Raw genomic sequence first — 25,610 nt, forward strand, 5'->3', positions numbered from 1 at the left:
TAAGATGGTATGAAAAGCCCTACTGGATCAGACCCAAGGACTATCTAGTCCAGCACTCTGTACACATGGTGGCAAGCCAGCTGTCCTAAAGCAGGATGGGTGCAAGACCTCCTCCTGCCCAAGCTCCTCAGCAATTGATGTATGCAGGCATGGTGCCTCTGGAGAAGGAGGGGGCACCTGGCCAGCCAAGCTCGTAGCCACAGACAGCCTCCTCCTCTATGAACATGTCCTTTCCCCTCTGAAAGCCATCCAGATTGGCAGCCATCACCACTTCCCGTGGCAGCAAATTCCATATTTTATCTAAATGCTTTGTGAAGAAGGGTTTCCTTTTATCTGCCCTAAACTTCCCACCAATCAGCTTCATGGGACGACTGGAGTTCTGGTATTATGGGAGAGGGAGAAAAACACATGCAAAATTTTACACCCCAATATCCTGTCTCCCCTGACTCCTAGGACAGCTACTCCAACCTCTTGAACGTTTTTGTTGCCCTTCTCTGCACTTTTTCCAACCTAGTGAAGTCAGCTTTTTTCAAGTCCTGGATTATAAGAAGTGACCATACAATGTGTGGGCTTCTGGTCTACCCATGCAGAACTACCTACTTGATCGAGCATCAGTGGTGCTCCAGGATTTCTTGCAAAGACCCTTCTCATCATGTTTTTAACGCAAGGTGAAAGAGACTGACTCTGCTTTGGAAGCAAAACTACAACTGAGTTCCTCCAAACACAGACAGCAGCTTGGTTGAGACACCTGGGAGTACTCTCCGTTTCCATGGATGACAGGATGGAAAACGAGGGAAAAGAAAGGAGAGAAGAGATCTCTTTAAAAGCATCAACTGTATGAGAAGAACTTGGAGAACTCAGGAAGGAAAGAAGCCTCACAGCGGCAAAAGCTGACCTCATTCCAATCACCTGCTACAAGGGGAATGTAAAATACATCTGCAATCTGTAGGATCAGATGACATCTTGGAAAATCCCAGTATAATGAGACCACACTTCAGTGTGAACACGTTCAGGCACATGTGTGCGCACGTATCAGAAGTACATGTGCCTTTCCAACAGTAAAAGAATCAAACCTTTCCATTCTGGAGCAGACTTTTACTCTGTTGCACTGTGATTAAATAAACTCTCAAGGCAAATAAATAAATAAACAAACAAACCAAATATTGTAGCCATAATGACTTTGTTTCAATAAGACCTAAACTTTTAATTAACCTGCCACGAGAAATTATGGCCAATAGCTCTCAGGTAACTGCTCACAGACAGCTGAGACTCAGCGCCAAGGCCTCTTCGGGGAAATGGATTAATGCCTCGCACAGAACATGATGTCGTTTTGCAGTCAAGAAAAAAAATAGACCATTAAATAATCACTGTGGCTAAAAGAATGCTAAGCGTTAATTTTTGCAGGTGAGTGCGTGAATTACAAGAAGATGGATTAGGTAAATAAGAAACATGGGTGCCTGGATTTAGTGAAATAAAAAATAGCTGTAAGGATGGCCACCCCATGTGATTTTATTTAGAATCTCCAAATATTTAGCAGGATTTAAAAGACACACGCACACACAGCCCAGATAAAATATCTAGAAATGTCATTTTCTGCTTTCAGTGGAGGAAAGCTAAATCCAGGCAGCTTGGCAAGTCTGTGCGGGGAGTGGCTGAGAGACAAGCAGTTCCTGGATCAAACCTCCCATAGCCACAAATTCCTCTGGGACAAGTCACCGACCCATTTCACACGGCATGGCCAATTCCTGGGGATGCTTGGAAGACAGCAAGTCACCACTCATCAATTCCATTTTCAATTTATATGGGCAATTGCTGGGTTAACGCGGGCTGTTTAAGGTCTAAACAACCCACAGTTCCAGGTTCTGCTGCCACAAAACTATGGACTGTTCCTGAGTTATTAATTGACCATTGAAGTGATGAGTGGCATGCTCATTGGTCCCTGTGCAGCCCCACCAATTCCTGGATTAAACAGCATATCCATTGGCTGAGCTACACAAACAAGGTAATCCTGTCTCAGCCACAACCCACACCAGCCCTGTGAGGGTCAGACTATTTTACAGGGCAGTTGTAAACTCTGCTGAAAGCTATGCAACATCCCATCAGGGAATGCATGCTTGTGCCAAATACATATTTTGGAGTACAACTTGCATCATTCCTGACCACTGGCCATGCTGGCTAGGACCTCTGAGATCTGTACTCCAAAACATAACAGGGGCTACCGACATGAGAATTAAATGGGATCTCCTGCTTCGGAGGTAATATCCCACTGAAGAACAGGAAGGATGGCTGCTGCTGAAGTTTTTAATTTAATTTTATAATAATAATTTTTTTTAACTTAACGTTGTAAGCCGCCCCAAGGCTTCGGCGAATGGGGCGGCATAAAAATGTTTTAATAAATAATAAATAAATAAATAAATAAACTTCCTGGAACAACCTGGTCGTCCAAAGCGGGGAACAGGATGCTGGCTAGATCATTTACCTCCTTAATACATGTTTATAGCATGGTTATAAACAAAAGTTAAAAAGACGCTCCCACAAAAAATAATCTAAAAAACATAATGGCAATTGCTGTGATTCAACACAGAAGCGTAGCAGCAGTACAGAAGAAAATGGGATATACAAAAACAAAGTCAAAAAGTTCGATGGTTAAAATGCTGGTCTTAACTTGGCGCAGAAAAGAATACAGAGTAGGCGCCAGGTGCACCTCTTTGGGAAGCTCACTCCAAAACCGGGGTGCCACAACCGAAAAGGCCCTCCTCCTGGTAGCCACCCACCTAGCTTCCTTGGGAAGGGGTTCCCAGAGAAGGACCCCCAAAGATGATGTCACGTTCTAGGCAGGTACATATGGGACAAAGAGATCCTTCAGATAACCTTAAAAGGACCTCTGAGCTGGTCCGAGAGGGCCATAACACATGGCCATGCCCACCCTAAAAGACAGTGCCCATGGCATGGGTATGGCTGGGACACATTTGGACAGCATCGTTTAAGCCAGATTCACATCACGGTCAGAAATACTGTATGACTGGGTGTGCGCAGCGAAAGCTGGAAGCTGGACAGTCCGGTGCTAACCTTGGCTGGAAGGACCAACCGCCAGCGTGGCTGGGGTGCTGGGCTGGAGCACAGGAGACCCAGGTTCTAATCCCCTCTCAGCCATGAAGCTCCCTGGGTGACTTGGGCTAGTTAGTGCCCTCCAGCCTAACCTTGTCTCACAGAACGAGCAGGCCCTGAACGCAACCCTCAAGTAACACTCCGACTGAAAGACGTATTTATTCCCCAAAGCGAAGTCCTACCAATGGCAGTGGTGAGAAAAGAGACCACCTCGGACTCCTTCCCGTCATTGTAGAAGGCCAGGTGCCACATCCCCGAATCCAAGTACTGGATAAATCCTGTCTCGTGACTGGCCAGCGGCACGATGCCCTTGTGTTGCCGCTGGGGCCCTTCCAGGCCCCGGGCCTCTTGAGTCAGTAGCCTTCTCCCATCGAGCAGCTCCACAAAGTCAAACTGGAGGAAGAAAAAGGAAACAGGTGAGAATAGTGTGTCAAAACACCCACACCTACGGCAGCATTTCATATTCCGGGCCAAGGCTAAGGAAATCTGTAAATTTACGGAGTCCATCCATCCATCATTTGGTCTTCCAGTAAGAAACGGCGGCATCCCCAAATAAAAGAGCAAAGAATTAAAAGAGCAAAGAATTAAAGTATGAGAGGTCTCCTACCATTTGAACCCACTTGTGGGGGTGGTCCTGCTTGAGGCCCCCCCATGGGGAGGAAAACACAAATAAGATCTTTTTTGGTGGTGGAAGCCACACATTGGAATGCCTTCTGTATCTCAGACGTATCACAACTGATTAAGACCATGATGCTGACATCCCTGGAAGGACGTTCAGCCTGGCTTTAAGGGCCGAGCTCTTGTCAGACGAAGGCCTGAGATCTCAGAAGCTTCAGAGTATCTAATGTCCAGCAGGGCAGCTGCAAGCAGGGCTGGAGGAGCGATGGAGCTTTCTGCCCTCCGTTTTGCAATTCTCTCTCTTAACAGGCCTCCAAGCCCATCCTGGCTGGACATATTGCTGCTCACAGGCTTCTCATGTTCAGACCTCTCCCCGCCCACCTGCTAGAATAGCCCTTTCAAGCCACAGAAGGTCCTTCAAGGGTGCTTTTGTGAAGCCCCACATGACTTTCTGTGATGGCTGCGAGGAGGTGGCCGAGGAGGTGCAATGCCCTCTCATTTCTCCTGTGCCTTACCTGCATTTGCCTGTTCTAATATGGCCACCATATACATTTTTCCTTATTCATTTTAAGCAATTAATTACAATAAGCATTAATATCCTGTCTCTGATTTAAAAAAAAATTCCCAAGGCTGCTTACAAAATGAAATTATAGAGCAATAATGGAACAGCTATGCTGTTTTATTGTTAAATGTCCTTCAGGATGACTGATCACCACCTAAAGGATCCTAATAGTATGTAAAGGTGTACTATAAATATTCTAATGCATGCATGCATGATTGAATGGTAATTGATAAATGTCCTTTCAGAATGGGAACATCTATTTTTGTGCTTTAGATTTTTCTTTACAAAAGTACCCGGGACACTATCATAGGTTGCGAGATTAGAGGCCTATTAAAAATTCAAGCATGCCCCTTCGTCGTGCAATTGTCCAGGATCAGGGTGCTGAACTCCTCTCAGTCACTGTGCAAAATTCAGCTTCAGAGGCAAGCTCAGGGGCTGCTTGCCAGGGGCGGATGGGTCAAAAGCAAGGCCTAAGCCAAAACGATGCAAACCCAACCGCGGGGGGGGGGGGCGCCCTGGGGGTTTAGAAATCTAATGAATGCATGAAAATGGGTGGGGGTGAAATAGCCCCAAGACCAGCATATTTTAGCAGAAAATTCTTACTACCAGTAATGAACTATCTGGAGGAAAGCATTGTCCTAACCTTTTAGAATGGGGAAAATGCACAAAACTCAATGGCTGGGGGAAAGGGGACTGGTCAAAAGAAGAGGGTGCTGCCATCCAGAGATCCCTGGAGTGAGGCAGGCCAGATCTGGCCTTTCATCTCGAGCCCGTGGTAACTGCAGTCAAGATGCTGTTTAATTCATTTCATTTAGTAAATGTCCTGGCCACTCAGTAGCTAAAAGTCTCCAGGCAGTTTACAAAGATTAAAACCCTAAAGAGCCATAATATAAATCAAGTGTACGAAAAAGGGACAGTTTTAAAACAATCAACAATAAATTGCAGGGCCTATTAAAAGCCTTTTCATATATTGTCAAATGCCCGAGTCATTTCTGAGAGCCAGTGCAGTGTCGTGGCTAAGAGTGCGGGACTGGGACTTGGGCGATCTGGCTTCTCGTCCCTGCTCAGCTGTGGAGCCAACTGGGTGACTTTGGGCCAGTCACGGACTCTCAGCCCAGCCTACCTCACAGGGCTGTTGTTATGGGGATAAGACTGAGAGCAGCAGAAGAATGATATAGGCCACTTTTGAGTTCTGTGTAAGAAAAAAAGCAAGATATAAATCTTGAAAGTAAGGAAATCACTATCTAGATGGCGTGGCAACAGGATCAGCCAAAGGGCTCGCCTCCGCAGCCTGAACTCTGCCCTAGAAAAGGGTTTCCAGGGGTAAAATTCCTGTTTCGAATATAAAATTTCCCAAATTCAGTCCCCTGCACCTCCCGTTAAAGGGTGGTGGCACGTGATGAGGACGAGCCGTTTTGAGCTTGAAACCACTGGCAGCTGTGTCTGTCCCACTGGACAATGCCGAACTGCACGGAGAAGTCATCTGCCCTGCCTTAAGACAGCTTCCTCCTCATTATGCTTAATGATTTTTACAATGTGTCTTTCTCCCCTCGGCATGTTTTATTCCTGGAATCTGCTGGCTTTTCTCCTAGGACTTGTGAATCACTGTGGATCAGAGGAGATGGACTGCTGCTCTCACTCTTCAGATGATTCCCACCACAGATCTCCCTTCCTGGCAGACAAGCGCCACCCACCCATCTTGCTTTCCGTCACGTTGAACTGTGCCGATTTCCTCCTAGACCATTCTGTGGGGCAGGAGACAAACCAAGAAGAATCAAGGAGTGAGCACGTGGAGGAAGACTCCAAGAGATGCTCACGGTCACCTTACCTGTGTGTGTGAAGGAGGCAGGCCCTTTCTGCCATAGATCCCAACGAGAGCGGACTTTCCTAAGGAAACGTTGAACTTCAGATGCACTGGGTGGTCAATGAACACCTGAGATCTCCAAAAAATGCTGGGAGGGATCTTCTGCGTGGCTCGTCTGCCAACATCAATCTCTCCACTGTCTATAAAACTGTCTTCTGGAAAGAAACTACTGGGCTTTCCTGCTGAGATACAGGAAAAGAAAAGAAAATCTTGGATTAGATGCTTATAATGCAGCTGCCCATCATCTCCCCCATGACTGACTACGACAACGGCACAGGGATATGTCCATGCTCTTTCCTGTTTTGCTGGTTTTTCAGGTTTAGCATCAAGACCACGAAGCCAGAGGGCTCATTTACACTGAATTATGCAATGCAGCGCCATACTGACAAAAGACCCTGCAAGGCAGAACCAGGGGTAGAGGTTGCGACCAAATTCAGAGGTTCCTGAGTGGCAGAAACAGTTGATGAAGTCTAAAAGAGTTTCATTAAGACTTGTGAAATTTCTCTTGGGGATCTAGACATAAGCCCTGAAGATATACAGGGAAATTACATCAAACTCCATGGTGGTTGTCAGATTGCTTTCTCCAGCACTTCTGGAAAACTAAGGCACAGGAAGAGTTCCACACTGCAGGCTAAACTGGTAAGATGAAAGTGACCCCTGTAAGTTGGTTTCTCTCACTGGCAGAGGCAAAGAGCTGTACAGGCCTATCCTGAGATTCTAAGGACTGAACATCAGACCTTTTGCCCTCTCCAAAAAAACTGCTGGCAGACCTCCGGACAAAGCGTTGCAGTTAAAGCCCGGTTTGTGCATGGCAGACTGTACCACTTCAAAGTACAGGCTACCTTTAAATGCTCCTTCAAGCTGAAAATTTCCTGCTGGGGCAATCCAGGGTAGCAGAAAGCAATGACAGACCCTCTGCTTGCTGCTGGGCTGGGCTTCTGTTCGCGGGGATTTTAACATGTGCCCCACAACTCCAGTAGGAAGGGACATGATTCTAGCGGGATGGATCTCCTGCACCCAGATCCAAACACAGGACTGGTGCAAAACACAGTAAGGCTCCTGTCCGGCTACTTCGATGCAAAGATGCCAACATGTTGTTTAGAGCGTAACTTAAATTGGGCACTAAACTGTGAGTTAACTATTGAACAGTATTTGTGGCTGTCATGGCTACACTGTCGAAAAGTTCAGCCCCCCTGCCAGGGCTTCTGAGGGCTGCTGAAGCGGAAGTGTGTGCAGCTGCAAGGGGGACCCCTCGATCAGCCCTCTGAGATTTGGGGATCATGCCGGGGCAGCCTTGAGCGCTCTTCTCATTCGGCCGCAGGTGTCAGCCTTCGCTGTGATTGCAATGAAGGAGACGGGGGCGAACCGGCCTGTTGGAAATGCCTCTTCCATGTAGCACGTGTGGTCATCACAAAATGCTGCAGGAAATCTGTGGGCTGCAGTGTTACCTGCGTCTCTGACTGGTGGCCTTAAGACACTAAAAGCAGCATCCAACTCTCGCATTAACGGGTGCCTGTCTTCAGGTGTACTTTTTAAAATACTTGTTTTTACTTCTTGGACACAGAAATGTAAGGCTAAGCTTCAGGGAAGGCTGAGGAAAACAGAGTTTCTGCAGGTAACTGAGTGATGGACATGTGAGAAGGTGGTGAATGGGCGTTTTAACCTTTGCTGTAACCTAAAAGGTATGGGGGGATTTTCTATTTGGGAACCAAACCAGCCTCTGCCCCATATCTGACCTACAATGTTTACAGCAGATGATGTGACTGGGCATAGGCCTCCGCCTAGCAATAGCAGAATAACAATGAACTACACTGCAGGGTTGTTGTATGCTACTCCTACAGCACAACTAGAATGTTAGGATAAAAGCACAAGTTAACGCTACAGGAAGCTTCATCTCCTCAACTAGCAACATGGGTTTGACACCAAGGGTCAATATTACAGGGTTGTTGTAAACCATTCACAGCTCGAACTGCGGTATTCAGCACAAAATCTATTGCAAGACTCTACTGTAGCCACCTTCCAATCTGCATTTTTAGGATAGCACACTGCATTTGATTCAAAATTTTCATTAAAAATGAAAAAAAAATCATGTTTCTTTAAAAAAAAATCATGCTCGAAAAGAAATGAGTTAGAAGAAGCACAAGCTCTTCTCTTAGCTACTTTCTGTGTTTTGGGAGGGCAGGGAGTAAGGTAAACATAACCTTTCCTTGTGAAGCAGGTAATGGGCTATCCAGACGACGAGCACATTCTTGCCTAAAAAAATGAATATATTTATGCATGTCTACTTTCCTCCTCTTTCGCTGATGCAGGAAAAGAGAAATGGCGCGAAGAGCAAAAAGGGCCACATAAATATAACCACTTTCCAGCTCTATGGTGTCTTCTCTTTCCATTGCCAGATATATTTTTAAGCCTCCCGGTCGGTCTGTCCCATTCATCCTCTCCCCTTTCCTGGCCAGTTCCAACTAGCCAGCCACCAATTCCATTCCCTGATACCTTATCTCTTTTCTAAGTTTTACGTGCCTTCAGGTGTGCTAAAGGCATCTTGTTAATATTGTTCGAAATGCAAATTTGTCAACTTTTTAAATTTTTGCCTGAGTGCCAGATCTTGTGTAGTTTTAAAGGATGTTACCCTTTTAATTGTTCTTGTTCTTCTTGCTGTTTTTACTGTTAAGCCACCCAGAGAGCCCTTTGGGCTAGGGGTGGCACATAAATGTAATAAATACATAAATAAATCTTCTTGGGCCAGTGAAACTCACTTCTGTACAGTTAAGCAAAGTGAATGACATGAATCTGGAACAAATTTTTTATTCCTTTGGGAAGATAACTAAATTAATAATTGGAATCAATGAGAAGACTGTATTGCCTTCTTCCCTTTCTGAAAAAAAAAAAATGTAAATGGCATTTAGGGAATAAGGAATTAAAATATCGTCTCCAGCCACTGCCTGTTTATACAGCCAAATTCCTAGACAATGCATGCTTCATGGCAAGATTCTGATTGGTAGCACATTCTTGTAACTATAAAATAAAATACTTTCACTGTTCTAGAAAGTAAAACTCTACTTAACACGTTAAGTGATTCCATCTGTTATCCAGTCAGCATGAACTCCCCCTGTGGGCACATCACTTTCGATGCTCTGGTGGTACTTAATTTAAAATAAGTGTGTGGTATTTGTATATGTATGAAAACCCAAGTCCTAAACAGCATTTTTCAGTTTGCAACTGTGGCTTGGGATAAGCACAGGGCAACAGGCAAAGGACGAGCCACTGAGCTGGTGCTTCAGGAATATTGAATCTTGCAGGAGATCCCACCAGGAAAGAAAAATGAAGGGCACGCTTTGCTCTTACGTGCCGCAAAAAGCATTTTGAAAATATGTGCAGCTTTTAAAAACATGTCCACAAAGCACTCCATTCCCTGCGTCTCTATTCTGCATGGGGCTTCTGGCTGGAATAGAAGAGTAAAGCAGTCGGAGGATGAATTTTCTTCCTAAGATTCCACTGGCTTTACGATGGTCATTAAAAACCATCCAGCCTAATTTTGTGGGAGGATGTTCAGTTATAAAGCCCCAAAGGTGCGTGCGAGGTGAGTGGACAGTTGCACCTCACTGCTTGTTTACCTGCTCGCTGCGGTGTATTGGGATGTGCGAGCAATCCTTTGGGGTGGAAAATCTGCTGGATTCCCTGATTTTCAGCTTCCCAGGCTCCAGTCCATGTTACAGTGGTCCAGAGTATGGGTCCTCGGCTTTCGCGGTGCCCTCATCAGGAATCCGACTGCAGGCACTGCAAAAACGGCCCCGTTCTTCTCCGTCTGCCCCCGCCACTGAGAGTGGCAAGTGGGGGAGGACGTTGGCCGCTGGGCGTGGTGTCCGGCAGGTCCACTCACTTTGTCCCTTCAGCTGTGCACCGCTGGTGGGGAAGAAGGCTGGCTGCCAGGAAGGGTGGCTGGAGAGGTTTCTGGTTGCTCAACCGGGGGTCTGGGAACAGATCCTTAGAAAAGGCTGAGCACCAGAAGTCCAATGGGCAGGCGCAAACTGGAGAGGTTGGTCTCGCCCTACTGGTGTATAAGATCCAGCAGGAGAGCAGAAATGGCAACCAGGGATTTATTCCCTCCTAAAAGAGGAGGCGGTCACTCCTACAGAAACACCCTTCAGGCTCCGCTCAGCCAAGAATCTTCCCTTTTTGGAAAAGGGGCTTTAATGAGTGGTGAGAATGTAACTTTTACATAGCACCAAATTATCCAGCTCCGTTCCAGATGGGTGTTTGGCCTGGCATTGGCACCGAAATAGCCTCTGTTTTTTCTGATGCTGCAAGTGCTGGAAGATGGGATGGGGGAAGAGAGCTTTGGCTATGGGCAGCAGAGAAATAATGCAAGCAACCCAAGTGGGCCTGTGTTGATTCTCCTGTTACTTACTCTCTGTGCCACTGACCACAGCTCTCTTTTTGGACTGACTGCCTGGATATTGGGGTACTGCCTTCCAGTGCTTCTACTCTTTCTGGATGGCCAGTTGCATAAAAAAGTTTGACCAGGTATAATACAGATTTATAGTATTAGTAACTTAAAGCTTCTTAGAGCAATGCTGCCCAGTTTCAGTGGTTGGGAAGAACACCTCTGTGCTGTTTATCCTGGGTTAACATCTATTTTGCAATCTGCTCTTCGGTCCTCATCATAGGTTTCTCTCCCCCAGTTCTCACTGCGCCTGTGTTGCCTCCATCTTTGATCACATACGAAGACTAGTTCTTCAAAAAAAAGTACAGTCACAGCCATAACAATGCAGAACCACACTTGGAATATTATGTTCAGTTCTGGTCACCTGACCTGAAAAAGGGCATAACTGAGCTGGAAAAAGTACAGAGAAGGTCAGCAAAAATGACCAGAGGGCTGGAGCCGCTCTCTTATGAGGAGCTGCTACAACAAGGGGGAAAGTTCAGCTTTGAAAAAAGGCAAGTCAGGGAAGACATGACAGAGGCGTTGAAAATAATGCAGTGTGGAGAAAGTGGAAAGGGAGACATTTTTGTCCAACTCAAGCCTGGGGTCATCCCATGAAGCTGACTGGTGGGAGGTTTAGGACCAAGTCCTTCACACAGCCTCTACTTAAACTATGGAATTCACTACCACTAGAAGTAGTGATGGCCACCGATCTGGATGGCTTTCCAAAGGGATTGGACCGATTCATGAGGGAGGAAGCTATCTGTGGCTACTAGCCGTCCTGGCATTGGGCTACCTCCTTCCCCAGAAGTTGCCTGCTTGCATGCACCCGTTGCTGAGGAGCTGGGCAGAGGAGGCCTCGCACCCATCCTGCTGGAGGCATCCTGTGGGCAACTGTGTGCGACTGCGCATACTGAGGTCTGACTCGATGGAGCTTGGGTCTGATCCAGCAGGGCTTTTCTTCTGTTCTTAGGTACGAAAATATAGCTCAATGGACTAGAACACCGGTGGTCATCAAGGGCAGAGGGCACCTTGATCTTGGATGGGACAATGGCCAGAAGCAAAGGAAAAGCCTCAAGAGCTGCAATACAAACCATAAATAGCTGCTCTGCTGGAAAAGAGGCCCTTAAGTTGCAATGCTCTTCTGCCTGAAGGGAAACCGTGTGCTGCTATCTACATCTGCTGGCTGAGATAGTTGGTAGCTGAGTCCTTCACATCTCAGATATAATGCAGTTCATATAAAGAACAAGGGAGGTGGTTTTAATTAAACTAGGAGTAGCTCACTTCATCAGCCCTACACATTTCATTTGGAGTGGATGAGAAACTTGCCAGTTCCTACCTGGAGCCAAATGCAGGCTCCCGACTGACACAGGTAATGAGTAATTTTTAATAAAGGCAGGACTTCACCTGTTGCAGGTATTGCTGCCATGGATTCCTCATTGAATGCCACTACACTGGTTGTCAAACTGTCAGTGGTCTTCCCCTGAGCAAAGCCCTGGCTTTGTCATTCCAAACATCTGCATCTTCTTAATTCCAGTAGGCAGGAATGCCTCTTGGCAACTGGAAGAAGACAGGAAACATTGCACGAAGCAATGATCCTTTGCAGAGCAATCAAGAAGAGAAACCGGCAACTTCCAGGTAGCTAACTTGCATTCTGAAGCCCACTTGCATAGAAGTAAGCAAACCTTCAGTTTTGATTCTAAACGCAACCGATGAGACTGAGATTGTACAAGTGGCGAGGTGGCTAATCTAACTTTGATTCCTGAACATCTAAGGCAGGGTCCAATGGTGTCCCGGAACTAGCAGAAATCACAACTAGCATAAACCACAACCTATCGAGTGCTTGCTTGGGCAATGGGGAAATTTGGTGCCAAATTCTGGCAGCAGCGCTGAAGTTCAGCAGTAAATCAATGCTTTTTTTCCCCACTTGCCCAATAAGTGCTGGTTACTTGGTGAAGCGCTGGTTTATGATAGCTCAATGTCATCCATGCCAGTATGGAGCCACAATTGGATCCTGTCCCACATATTAATTTCGAATATCAAAAATGTGTAAGTGTCAAAACTCTAACAGGAAAACTTGGAGGAAAAATAACATTCACAGGATGCAGGAAAAATAACATTCACATTTGATCAACAGTATCATTTTGACCAAAAGAGTTGGGTGGATGGAACTGAGAATCACTGTGAAATCAGGTAGAATTCTGTTATATAAATTATACTGATTTCCTAATGAAGGAATTCAGAATGCATGGTTTGAGGACAGCAGATGAACATTTGTGCTTTCTGTGGTTCTTTATTAATATTTTAATGTAAGATACGATCAGATTTCCAATAGTAGCAAAAACCTGAATAAGCAAGATTGTCAGCATCAAGTAGCCCCTGTAAAAGAAGTAAAGTTGAAGCAACATTTTAAATCAGCAAAACGTTTCTGATACAGGAAATGAAGAGAGGAGACTTTTGGTGGAGAAATATCTTCTCCAAATGCAAATGAAAGAGATATTTCTTTTTATGAATGGCTCTGGATGGATCAATCCATGGTAACGCACATTTCAGGACTCGGCAGTTAACAGTGCAAAAGGGACACATGGAAATAAATATGGATGGACAATTACTGACTCGAGAATGGGACGAAGTGGGACAGTTCCAAGATGTGGTGGTGCTGGAGGAAGGGGCGATGAAGTGATGAAGGGGGATGTCTGGAATTCAGAGGCAGACACAGAGGACTCACAACAAGGACAGCACACCAACCGTACCTTCGCCGACTCCTTTGCCTTTCCTGTCAGGTAACTCTAACCCCGTGCCCCCTGAGGAATATACGGAGACGTCCGTTGGCACTGGCCAACTGGTGGCCATGTCTTCCGTGATCTCATACATCTGCCCTTCCATCGGTTGCAGGTGCCAGTTTAGGCCAAACAGGTGCATGGCTGTGGTGAGCAACGAGAAAAGTCATCTTTTGGGGGATCTGTTTATCTGCTGAGGAGAATTTTGAAATTAACAGACTGTGCCCAATCAGCACATTCAGAACTCCTCTTGTCCGTTCCTCAGTGCTCCAAATTCTCCACTGGGCTCTCTACTGCAAATATTTCAAGGTACTGATTTGGACCTTTGAGTCTCAAAGGCACGGACAGGCCTCGTTTCTCCTCCAAGATTTAATCTTCCCTTTTCCCAACCACAACCATGAGAACATGTGGTTACAGTCTCATGACTATCATCATTATTCATTACATTTCTATACTGCTCTTAGCCAAAGCTCTCTGGGTAGTTCACAACATTAAGTCACCCATCCAGATTTCAACCAGGCCTGATCCAAGATTAGGAAGGGTCAGGCAGTGCAGAAAAGCCATCTGTTTGCTAGATTTAGATAGAACATGCCTAGACAGTAGTAGTACCAATGACAACTACCAACTAGAGAGTTATCTTGCCTTGTCAGCAGCCTCTGAGGGATCAGGAAGAGCCACTGTTTGGCTTGGCTTCTGCAGGCTGGGTCTTGTGGCAAATGAATATTTTGCAATCCCCCACCTGCCATTTTACTGGTATAATACTGGTAGATGAGCAGTGGCTGAGAGAGAGAAATCCCTCCGCTCCTGTATCTGCAGATTGTCTTCCACAAAGGCCTACTCCTAAGCTTATTTCCAGATGTGAAGCCCAGAAAAGGGGAAGCAAATTAAAAATAACCCAGGGATAATTTGAACAGGGGAGCAAAGGAAGCGTTCAACACTCTCGCCTGTTCTCTCCTGAAAGCAACGCTCTATGTCTCTATTACAGCTATGAGGCTTGAGAACTATGTGGTCGCCTTATAATACACAATAGAATACATACTTGCCCTGTAATACAAAGCCAACCAGGAATGAGCAGGCTAAGAGCTTTCCTAATTTACAGAAATGTCTTAATGGCTGTGAACAACCCAGAGAACTTTGCCGTTTGGGAGAGAAAAAGGATTAATACGATGCATGCTCTTTTCCCAGTCATTTCAAGTTACCAAGTTGCATGAACCAACTGGAGAGTCAATCAGTTTGTCAAACACACCTGAGGCATGTTTGCTTGAGAATAAATGATTTGGATTCTTCCCCTACTGTCTTCAGATCACTTGATGGAAGGGCAGCCATAATGCATAAAGAACAGCATGACACCTACCCAAGTTAGAAAGTGCTTGGTACTCAGCATTTCAAAAGATAAGTTATCCTGGGGGCGAGGGATGAGAAGAGGGAATTTCGCAGGTCTGTTCAAGAGTATTGGGGGTGTGCAGGGTGGGAAACCTTGCAGTTTGTTTCTACAAGTTTAGAACTTTTTGTGAGAATGAGTTTGTTCCATGAATTCTGAATGCTTTATTAAAAAATCTACACAAAAACTACACGCATTTTTGTATGTACTTCTCTCAGTGTATGCACTTGTGTACACGTTTCTGCTCCTACTTGCTGTGTGCTGAAATGGATACAGTAAGAGGAATGCATATAAAATGCAAGTTTGGAAGATAATTTGCATTTCAGTTTGTGTATTAGCTCTACAAGTGTGAATTTGTGTTAAAATACAAAATCAAGCGAACTTCTTCTTCATACCATTTAACAGTCCTGACTTCTCCATCTGACCTCATTTCTCTCTGTAATATCTTCAGTTATCACCCATCTTATTCCCCATATTCTATGCTTCCCTTGAGACATATTGTGGCCTGCCAGAAATATGCATAGATCCTTGGTCTTAACCTTGCAAAAAGCTCAGCAAAATTTACTGATTCCGTTAAATTACTGATAGCCTTCCTACCTACTTACTCCTATCTTAAGACACAATCATATCCAAATTTAGACTGGAAAAACGCCTACAATTCCCAGCATGCCCTATCCATGCTGGAGTGATGCTAGAAGCTACAGGACTTATCTAAATGTGTCTGTCATCATGCCCTTAATCAATTGGGGCATCAAGAGAAGCTTTCTAAAAACAGGCATTTTTACTGAATAGCTCTCTTCTGAGTTCCACAATGTGTTCACCCCATCACTGGCAGAGGATTTTTACTTGCTGTAGGTGACGAATCAAGTGACAATTTGCTACCTCTGGTTCCACAAATGGTAACAGCTCTTGCTAAGTCCTTCTTCAAGCAGCCACCCAGTCCAGGCTTGGAAAACAAAGGTGATGACACAAGGCCAACTCTTCACCTTGGAAGAGTTTGGGAACTACGATATGTTCTACCAGTGGTGCATATGGTAACTGCAGAATGCCCTCTCCACCTCTGTTGGCTCAGGTCCACACTTTAAATGCCCTCATAGTCTAGTTGCCCCTTTGACCCAAGTGACACAGAAAAGGCTGTTGGCTGGGCAATGATGCAGAGGTTCTCCTCTCTGAACGTTCAGAGGACTGCGCTTCTAATCGCTTCACTGCAACCCTATAACAAATCATATGGTCGCACAAATTTATCAGAAAACTAGAAAGGTTGTTTCCGAGTGGACGCAGGGAGGGCTATCAAGAATCCCATCCTTAGTGGAGACCTCAGGGTTAAGGCAAGGATGATTCTTCATACTGGAGCTCATGAAAAATGCTCTTGCAAATGTTTTCTAGTTCAACCTGTTTCCCATGCTTCCCCGTGACAAAGGATTCTGAGCTGCAAGCAAGGGAAGAACACCAGGCCCTACCATAGATGTATGATGATATCATTGGGAGACTAACAGGCCAAGCTCAGATTGAAGTCAAATTTTGAATAATTATCTGATTGTATTTTATACTATTGTAAGTCACTGGGGAAAAAAATCAAAATTGTGAACGATTTTGCATCCCTTGGCTCAATCCACAATTCAAAGGGAGACTGAAGCCAAGAAATCTGAAGATGACTGAGACTTGGAAGGGCAACAATGAAGAAACTAGAAAAGGTCCCCCAGTGTAAGGATGTTTCACTGGAGACCAAGGCCAAGATCATCCACTCTGTTGTATTCTCAGTCTCCATGCATGGGTGTGAAAGTTGGACGGTGAAACTTGACAGGAAGAAAATGGATGTGCTCAAAACACGGGCCTGGAGGAGAGCTTTGCTAATACCCTGGACCCACAGAATGACAAACAAGTAGGTCCCAGGTCAAATCAAGCCAGAATTCCCCTAGAAGCAAAAATGACAATTGAGGCTGTTCTACTTCTGACACATCATGAGAAGGCAATTGCTGGAGAAGACAATCATGTTAGGGAAAGTTGCAGACCAAAGAAGCACAGGAAGGCCAAGTAAGAGATGGAGGGGCTCCAGCAAGGAAGCCACGGCCTAGAATTTAGAACAGCTAAGCAGGGCCTTCATGGATAGGAAATTCTGGGGGGGCTTCCTTTCTTTCTTAGGGCTGCCATGAGCTGGAGACAACTTGATGGCATACAACAGCATTATAAGCCAGGAGCCAATCTTGGCTGAAAGCACGGTGTATGAATATAATTAAATAAATAGAACAGTTTAATAAAAACCAAGCCCACAGTAATGTCTGAAATGGGAGCATCACTAGTGCTACACCAAGAATACACTGAGCAAATCAAATTATCAAAGCATCCAGGATTCCCCGACGTAGGAATGATTTCCACTTGATTTCTCTTTTCATTGTGTGGAGGGAGAAATGAAAAAGAACAGAATAAGGTGCTCAACTCAATGGAATAGCAGCTTTCTCCTTATCGGGTCAAAGAGTAGTGGGGTAAGTTGAAAACGTAAGGATAAAAGCAAACTAGATTCGCTCAGGGCCAATATGCCGTGCTTCCCACATCCCTCTGAATTATGCAAAGACAAAATAGCACGCAAGTGAATTCTGCCAAATAATAAGTCTCACAAAGCCAAGGAATGAGACAGGACCTTTTTTGAAAAAGAGATAAAGCAAGACACGAGTCTGGTATACACAGAGGCATGTTTCTATGATTAGCTATCGCCCCCCAAAAGGAGAGAGCACAGCCAAAACAGCTTCCCATATCATCTCTCTCTCTCTTCCCCAACATAAACATTTCATATTTAATCATAATCCAAATTTCCCTTTGGGCTCTCTGCAGTTCTCAAATTTGCTGTTCCTCACACTCAAAATGGCATTTCCTGATTAAGGGAGCACACGGACCACCCCGCCCCCAAATTTAACACTGCATATCCTCCAGCAAAGTGTACAGCCACATTAGTATCAAGTCCCCTCATCATAATTAAAAACAGGAAAACGGAAATAGAACCACTCCCAAGGTTGCCATCTTGTTTATAAAATCATGCCAGAATTCGTCAAGTGTTCCAAAAAGGAGCTTAGAACTAAGCTTAGGGGAGAAGGTCAAAGCTACAGGCACCTCATAAGAAGACCTGAGGATCTTGAAATCTCATCACAAAGGAAGAATGTGCACTTAGGAGCTGGATGGAAAACCCAAGTTGTCAGTCTCAACTTCCACCATCTCTCAGTGCTCAGATGTCACACCAAGATACAGTTTTTCTATGCATTGCTTAGAAACTAGGGAAACCAAGGTTCAGAAATGCTTGTCTGGTTTAGTTCACTGTTCTTCTCGGCTTCAGTTTCCATCAACTTAAAGAAGGAGCCTTTAGCAGCAGAGAAATAATAGTGGTTGATCAATGAAGGTAACATGTTGAACCAGTTAAAAGAAACTACATTTTGCAAATTCACCTCACAGCCATGATTCTGCAGTCCAATCTGCCGCCATCAATTACTGATGTAAATTCAGATGCCATACCAAACCATGGTAACGCTCCCTTACTCACAATTTGATTCAGGGCTGCTGGCTTGGACCAAAGAAACCCAAGCCTTCTCCTTCCCCTTCCTCTCCTCTTACACTGGAGGTTGGGCATAACCGTGGCTACTAAGCTTACATTTACGTCTAGCTGTGATGGCTACACTCACAACATGTTTTCCACTGCCTTTCACATTGCAATGATATGGCTGATTACAATGCCCAGCACTTCATCCACAGTTCCCCAAATGGAGGTTCCACCAGCAGCCCTTGCCTTGGTTTCCGATTGCTTTATTTATATTTATTAATTAAAACATTTTTATGCCGCCCCATTCGCCGAAGCCTCGGGGCGGCTTACAACAATACATTAAATAATAATCATAATAATCATAAATTAAAAATATAATTTTTTTGCTCCTGCCCAAAGTGAGCTGGAATTCAGTAGTGATTTGATTCCTCATGGCTGCAAAAGCTTCCTGGTGGAACTCCTCCCCCTGAAACTGCTGGCTGGTTATTTCGTAGAATCATAGAATAGTAGAGCTGGAAGGGGCCATGAAGGCCATCAGGTCCAACCCCTGCTGTTGCAGGACACCACGTTACACCAGGTGACTGTCCAGTTTCTTTCTGAATGTCTCTGATGTAGGAGATCCCACCACCTCTCTAGGCAGCTGGTTCCACTGACCATGAGGAAGATTCTCCTGATGCCCAGCCTGAATCTGAGTTGTCACAACTTGAACTGGTAATTCTGTGTCCTGCACTCTGGTGTCAGCAGGATGACCTTGACCCTTCTCTTTGTGACAGCCTCTGGGGAACTTCTAGAGGGATATCATGTCCCCCCTCAGTCTTCTCAAGGATGAACATGCCCAGTTCTCTCAGCCTTGCCTCATTTACTCATTTTGGCAGAGCTACACACCAAAGTCAGTCCGTGGTTTAACTCACCAAGGGGAGCTGTTCCCCCTGAATGAATGGACTTGCCCCAAGCAAGCTGAAAAGGAGCACAATTTTCATTTTGGCATGTAAAGAAGAGCTAAGTGTGTTCGTTATCAGAAATGCCATTAATCTTCAGGAAATTCCACATATGTTCCCAGACAGAATGGAAACCATCTGAGCTGTGGATAGGAGTTTGGTCACACGGGGAAGGCTTCAAACTTCCCCCTCCTCATAACTTTGAAGCATCCATGGCAAGCAACTGCAAGGCCTCTTTAGACCAGCATGAATTGCTTTTACTGTTGTGCCTTTCCTCCGAATGCTTAATCTATATCTTCCTTTGTGTGGCATAAAATAAACAAAAGGCCTGGAACTGTGGTTAAGAGATTAAAATAAAAAGATTTCCACTGAAGCACGAAGGGCTCCTAAAAGCAAAACAGAATCTTTAAAAAAGAGTGAAGATGGAGTCCCCAGCGGTCTCAGCGGAAGCAATCGCTGTCTGGACCAATCCGTGACCTTTCCTCTATCGTTTTTCTACTCAGCAAGACTAAAAGAAGGGCACTCCAAACACAAACACCTTCTTAACAATATTTTTCACTTCATGGGCAATATTCAATACATTTCCAGCCTGCCACGGAAACCGTCGCATCTACTAAAAGAGCACGGAGCAATTAACAACCAGTTAAAAGGTGCCGTTTGCTACAGCGCTAATACTAATACTGTGCAAGACCTTCTGTAAGCACTCCTGTTTTATTTTGTTTTGTTTTGGCTATACTCCTCAGAGTTAATTGAAACTATTTTCTTTGTTCTAAACCCCTTCTCAGCAGCAGCCACGCCAGTCTTCTTAAAACAGGATTAAAATGTGATTTTTATTTCTATGGAACGTGCCCGATTACTAACTTTTCAGGGGGTGAAGATGCAAAAGAGCCAAATGTCTTTTTACCAGGGACACAATCTATCATATTACCTGCTTTTTTGCTCAGCAAACGGGCTCTTCCTTTTTCTGTTTTGAGGACAAGTGTTTCTGATGCCAGAGGCGACTCCCACTTGACACAACGCCCTTCAATTCACAGGTCAACTTCAACTTCAGAAAAGCTCTTGGGCTACACAGCTAAAAGACTGGCCTATTGTAGCTCAAACATTTTCCTATCGGTAACTACGTCAGCCTTAGAAAAGGTGACACAGCCTTTCAGAATAGGGAAAAATGTACACAAACCCAAAGGGTTTGGGGCCAGAGGAAGGGGTGAGGCCAGGGCTGTGGAACCCTGGAGGACAGGATTCGGCCCCTCTGTTTTGTCTCCCATGATAATGCCACCATGATGTTCCCACAGAGTCCTTTGTCATGCTTTGCTCTCCCACGTTCCACTTTCTTGTCAGCTGGACCGGCCTTTTCCTTCTCTTCCCTCTCCGTGGAATCTTCCGCACTAATAAAATTTTGATGGTTACGCTCTAAGTGGAGCAGAGATCCATCCATTTCATGACATGGTATAAGGAGGGCTGAGCATCCCAGTAGCTCTGCATTAATTAAGCGACACATTTTCTGCAAGCTCAATAACCAGAAAGGAGCACAGCTGGAAATGATTTGAGATCGAAGAAGAAAAGTGTGAAATGAGGGTGGGTGAGCGAAAGAACGAAGATTGTTGTACAGGTAGGAAGGGCGAGATCCAGTTGAAAACATCACTTAAGCCCCCTACAGTGGTAGAGGGAAAGGGGCGATTGCTCACAGGGAAAGGAGGAGGTATGGGAAATTTTACCTGTTCTTATCAGAATGGCCAGCAGCTCATTAATGGAGTGCACACTTTATGCAAAGGTGCTCTAGTCCCCCCACCCCACCCCAGCATCCTCAGGATGGAGGGCTTAGAAGAACAGCCCCTATCTCATTTTCCCTGCTAACAAGCAACATACTGTTCCAGGTTTAGAATGTCAAAAAGCTTTGAAAAAGAGAAAAAAAAGTTGAGTATACCACAGAGATTTTGACAAGCAAATGGCCAGATCTCATGAAGAGAGGCAGTGTGGTGTAGTGGTTAAGAGCATGGGACTGGGACTCAGAGGATCTGGGTTCGAGTCCCCGCTCAGCCACGGAGCCCACTGAGTGACTTTGGGCCAGTCACAGACTCTCAGCCCAACCCACCTCACAGGGTTGTTGTTGTGGGGATAAGATGGAGGAGGAGAATGATGTCAACTGCCTTGAGCCCTTTGTAGGAAAAAGGCAGGATATAAACTGAATAAATAAATAAATAAATAAACGAATGAAGAAGCATGGTTCAAATCGATCTTTCATTTAGACTTTGGAGATAAGCTTCCTGAATACTTTCACATCCCCAGTGACTTGTCACAGGAACCTAAACACATACGGAAAGCCAAGATGGCTCCAGCCAAGGGTCCATCCAGTCCGGAACGCTGCATACACGGGGGCAAACTGGCTGCCCACAGGGTCCCTCCAGCAGGATGGGTGCAAGACCTCTGCCCGACGAAGCCCCTCGGCACCTGGGGTACGCAAGCATGCCGCCTCTGCTGATGGGGGGAGCATGTAAGACACAGAGAAACAGCTGAGCAAGCAAGCAGAAGAGCGCAGAGTCAGCGCAGTGGAGGAAAGGGGGGAAATGGGGAGGGAAGGCCGAAAACAAAGGTGGGGGCTCCAGCGGCCAACCAAGTGGACTCCTCTTTGGACAGGTTGATGGAGTGAGGGAGTTAGCTGGGACAGGCCGATGATTTTGATGGATCACTCGGAGAAGGGAAGGCAAGACATGCTTAGTGAGGCGGAAGAGGCTTCTTCGGGAGAGGGAGGTGTGAGGAGGAATCTGCAGGACTCAGCAGAAAAACAAAAACAACCGAGGAAGAGGAAGAAGAAGAAAAAGGAGCGCCCGCCGTGCTGGCCTTTTAGGAGCTTGTTGACTCACTGGATCTGGGCAAAGGGACTGTGATAAATCACCCAAGTGTTCAATTACTGCATTTTAAATTAAAGCCCAAGTAAAAACCCTCAGGCCGAAGTCACTAATTGATTTCTAAGTTGGCGTTGAAAGAGGGATCCTGGAAAGAACACCCTGATGCTTCCGAACTTCGGTGATGCCCCTTGTTTAATCTTCCGGGAAGGGGGTCAAAGCCCTCTAGCCAACCCTTTTGTCTTCAGCTTTGATCCACTGGCCTTTCGCTGAAGGAAATACCCCCGACAAAGGCATTTTCTCCAATAAAGTCTCCCTCCCCGTCCCTTTGTTCTCCAAAAGCTTTATCCTTCCCGGAGCCCCACGGCTGCAGGAAAGGTGGACTCTGTCCATTCCTCTCCCCAGGTCAGGGTACCGCCAGAGTCGTCTTAATTGCTCAGCCGCAGGCGGGTGACCTTCTTTTCCAACTGCTCTCCTGCTTTTAACAGCCGCCTGGCTGGGGGGAAATAGCAAGAAGGGACAGCAGCCTGGTTTCTATGCTGTTATCTACTGTACACTGTTTCCATCCACCGGCTTTCTTTTCAGTGTTAGCCTACAATTGTTGTTACTTTTAAAACACAGCAAGGAAGAAAAGTGGGAAATAAATATTTTGAACAAATGGTTTCTTAAGGTGGTGAAATTGTTTTAATACCTGACAGCTACTTGGGGAATATTTTATATTGAAGGACAATTTCGGAATAAATTCAATAAAGGTATTTGAGAGCCGGTGCGGTGCAGTGCTTAGTGTCAGAGACCTGGGTTCAAGTGCCCATTTGGCTATCAGGGCCACTGGGTGGCTTTGGGCCGGCCACCCACTTTCAGGCAAACCTACCTCACAGGGTTGTTGTGGCAAAGAATGGAGAGGATAAGGATTGTGTTTGTCACCTTGGACTCTTTGGAGGAAAAAGCAGGATAGAAATATAACAGATATGGGAAATGGGGGAAGAGTTAAGTACCTCTCCCTCATCCATTTCTCCCTCAGTGCCTCCACGGTTGCCTTCCCTGGAAAAATATGTTTGCATCCTAACATGCAGGTCTACTTCCGATTCGAAACATGCCTCCCACCAGGAACTTGAGCTGCAGATTCATTTTACTTTTAGGAAATGTTTTCCTTTTCTTGCACCCTTCAGTGCTCGCTCGCTCCCCCCTCCTGAGATAAATTTAACAGTAATTACCAAGGTAACTACCACACACCTATCTCACACTCTGCCTCACTCTCTATGATGAAATTATGTGATTTTTGGACAAGCAGCTGCCGAGAAAATTAATCACACTTTGGTGATGACATTCAATGCTGTGATATAGAGCAGAGCTTTTCTCTTTTGTTTGTTTGTTTGTTTTGCAGGTTTTTTAAAGGAACAAAGAGCAGCCAAATTGTCAATCTTTCAGCAGTTTGGCCAGGATGTTATAGGACAGGTAAGGTCTGAATGAGCATCTGTTAGGACAGGTTACCTTACCACAGAGTTGCAGAAGTAAATACTAGCAGGCGGATCTCTAAGGGAGGCAATGTGGGACAGGGGGATGAATAGAGATGCTTGAGGAATATGCTTGAGGGTGGGAATCCACGGGATTCCCTGGGCTCGGCTCCCGGGACTCCAGTCCCCTTTGCAGCGGAAAGTGGGGAGGAATGTTGGTTGCCGGGAGTAAAGCCGGAGTACACCCATTCTGCATCCTGCAGCTGCTCTTGAAAGTTGGGAGGGTCTAAAGTGTTTGCAGACTTCCTCTTGGCTCGGGTGGCTTTGCAGGACCAGGCCCAGCAGGCATGGAAGTCTGGAGATGCTGGAGGAACAGATTCTGAAAGGTTTCATCCGAACACTCATGACCAGTACTGGCCTGGGACACGGGGGTCCCTGTTTTAGTCCTTGTCTGGCCATGAAGCTTCACTGGGTGTTTTTGGGCGAGTCATTGACTCCCAGCCTAAACGACCTCACAGAATTGTTGCTGCGAGGATAAAAATTAAGTGGATGACAATTATGTACTTTGGGGTCCTTGCAGGAAGAAGAGGGTTAAGACATAGTAATAATAGCATCCTGGCCTGCCATGGTAAGAAAAGGGCACTTCCCTTGACAGAACTCTTCAGAATAGGGCAATCTGATTTACTCAGGGGGCAATTTCCCAGTGTCACAGGCCAATATTCCGAAGAGCATGTTCGTAAGGGAGAAACCCTGCTACACTGCCTCTTCAGCATCACCAAGGTAGTGTAACATGTCCTCACTCAAGCACTGACTTTTCCATCTCTAAAACCTTAGGGCCCCAAAATGGGAGGGCTTTTTCTGAGTTAGTCAAGTAGTCTTGCTTTCTGACTGCTCAAATGGAAATGGGCCCTCGGTAAGGAAAGTAACCTAAACCAGCCTGGAAATCTGGGAAAACGTAAGGATGACCCCACTGGATCAAACCGTAAGTCCATCTAGTCTACCCCGTTTCCAACAGATGTGTCTAAGTACAGCAGGGAGGTACCAGCTCTTCTGTATGGTTCCCCCCACCCCCCGCACCTCATTTACTGGCACTCTGTCTGTCTGTCTGTCTGTCTTTCCTCTCTCTCTCTCTCTCTCTCTCTCTCTCTCTCTCTCTCTCTCTCTCTCTCTCTTTTGGAGACTTCTATGCTGCCCCATTCGCCAAAGCCTCGAATAGGGAGGTTCCATTTCTCAGTCATGGCAAATAGCCCCATCACCTGCTGTCCTCCCCAAATGTATCAAACTACCTTTTAAAGCCAGCAAATGAGTCGCCATCCTTTGGCAGCAAACTCGGTAAATTAATTACACATTGTGTGCAGAAGTATTTTCTTTTGCTTGTCTTGAATGTACTGCCCATCAGTTTAATTGGGTTTAGTGTTATGGGAGAAGCATATACTTAAGGAAACTCTATCATTTCTCTCCTTCTCATCTTTTTACTGAACTGAAAATTACCTCTAGCCTTTCTCCGTAGGGAAGGTACTTTGCCTCCCTGATCACGCTGCTTGTGCTTTTTGCAACCAGCTAGTGTGGATGCATCCAAGATCCATTAAGGTTGAGAACCCATTAAACCTGCCTCCAACTGAATGATGTATAAAGGGCACACACACGCTAAGCTTCAAATATGCCACATGGCTTCTCTCCCCCGAGTTCTAGGATACAGAGGAATCTTGGCTGGGGGAAAAAGTGCTTCTAGGAAGAGGCAACAGGGAGGTAAATGCCTGGAAGGATGGCATTGCATCAGAACTGGGTACTCTACTATTTTTTCCTAGCTGGATCTGCAAGCAGGATATTAAAGGCTTGCTTAGACATCTGGGCCCAGAAAAACCACACAAATGATTAATTTTTAAAAATTATTTTAAAAGCATTGGGAAGGGAAGGGAAGGGAAGGGAAGGGAAGGGAAGGGAAGGGAAGGGAAGGGAAGGGAAGGGAAGGGGTTAGCTCTGACTACAGCAAAATCCCCTTCCCACTGCCACCCAGAAGAAGAAAACAGGAAAACCTGTTCTGTAGCTAAGCAGTTAATCTTTCTGTTTTGCCTTTCTATATCCCAAGAGTCAAGTTCTCAGGATTCAAGAG

The 25,610-nt window shown here is 45.6% G+C and overlaps 1 protein-coding gene across 1 annotated transcript in view; it reads right to left on the reverse strand.

Annotated features, from left to right (window-relative positions):
* Positions 1-25,610, reverse strand: part of TENM4 (teneurin transmembrane protein 4) — a 472,851-nt gene that overhangs the window by 164,630 nt on the left and 282,611 nt on the right. Inside the window, exons 8-10 of the mRNA XM_044450236.1 lie at positions 13,329-13,499; positions 6,117-6,331; positions 3,291-3,501 (exon numbers count right to left, since the gene is read on the reverse strand). Coding sequence (XP_044306171.1) covers positions 3,291-3,501; positions 6,117-6,331; positions 13,329-13,499 — 597 coding nt within the window. The remainder of the gene's footprint in view (positions 1-3,290; positions 3,502-6,116; positions 6,332-13,328; positions 13,500-25,610) is intronic.

The sequence above is a fragment of the Varanus komodoensis genome, unplaced genomic scaffold (assembly GCF_004798865.1).
Source record: "Varanus komodoensis strain SLA01 unplaced genomic scaffold, ASM479886v1 scaffold63, whole genome shotgun sequence".
In the NCBI taxonomy this organism is placed as follows: domain Eukaryota; kingdom Metazoa; phylum Chordata; class Lepidosauria; order Squamata; family Varanidae; genus Varanus; species Varanus komodoensis.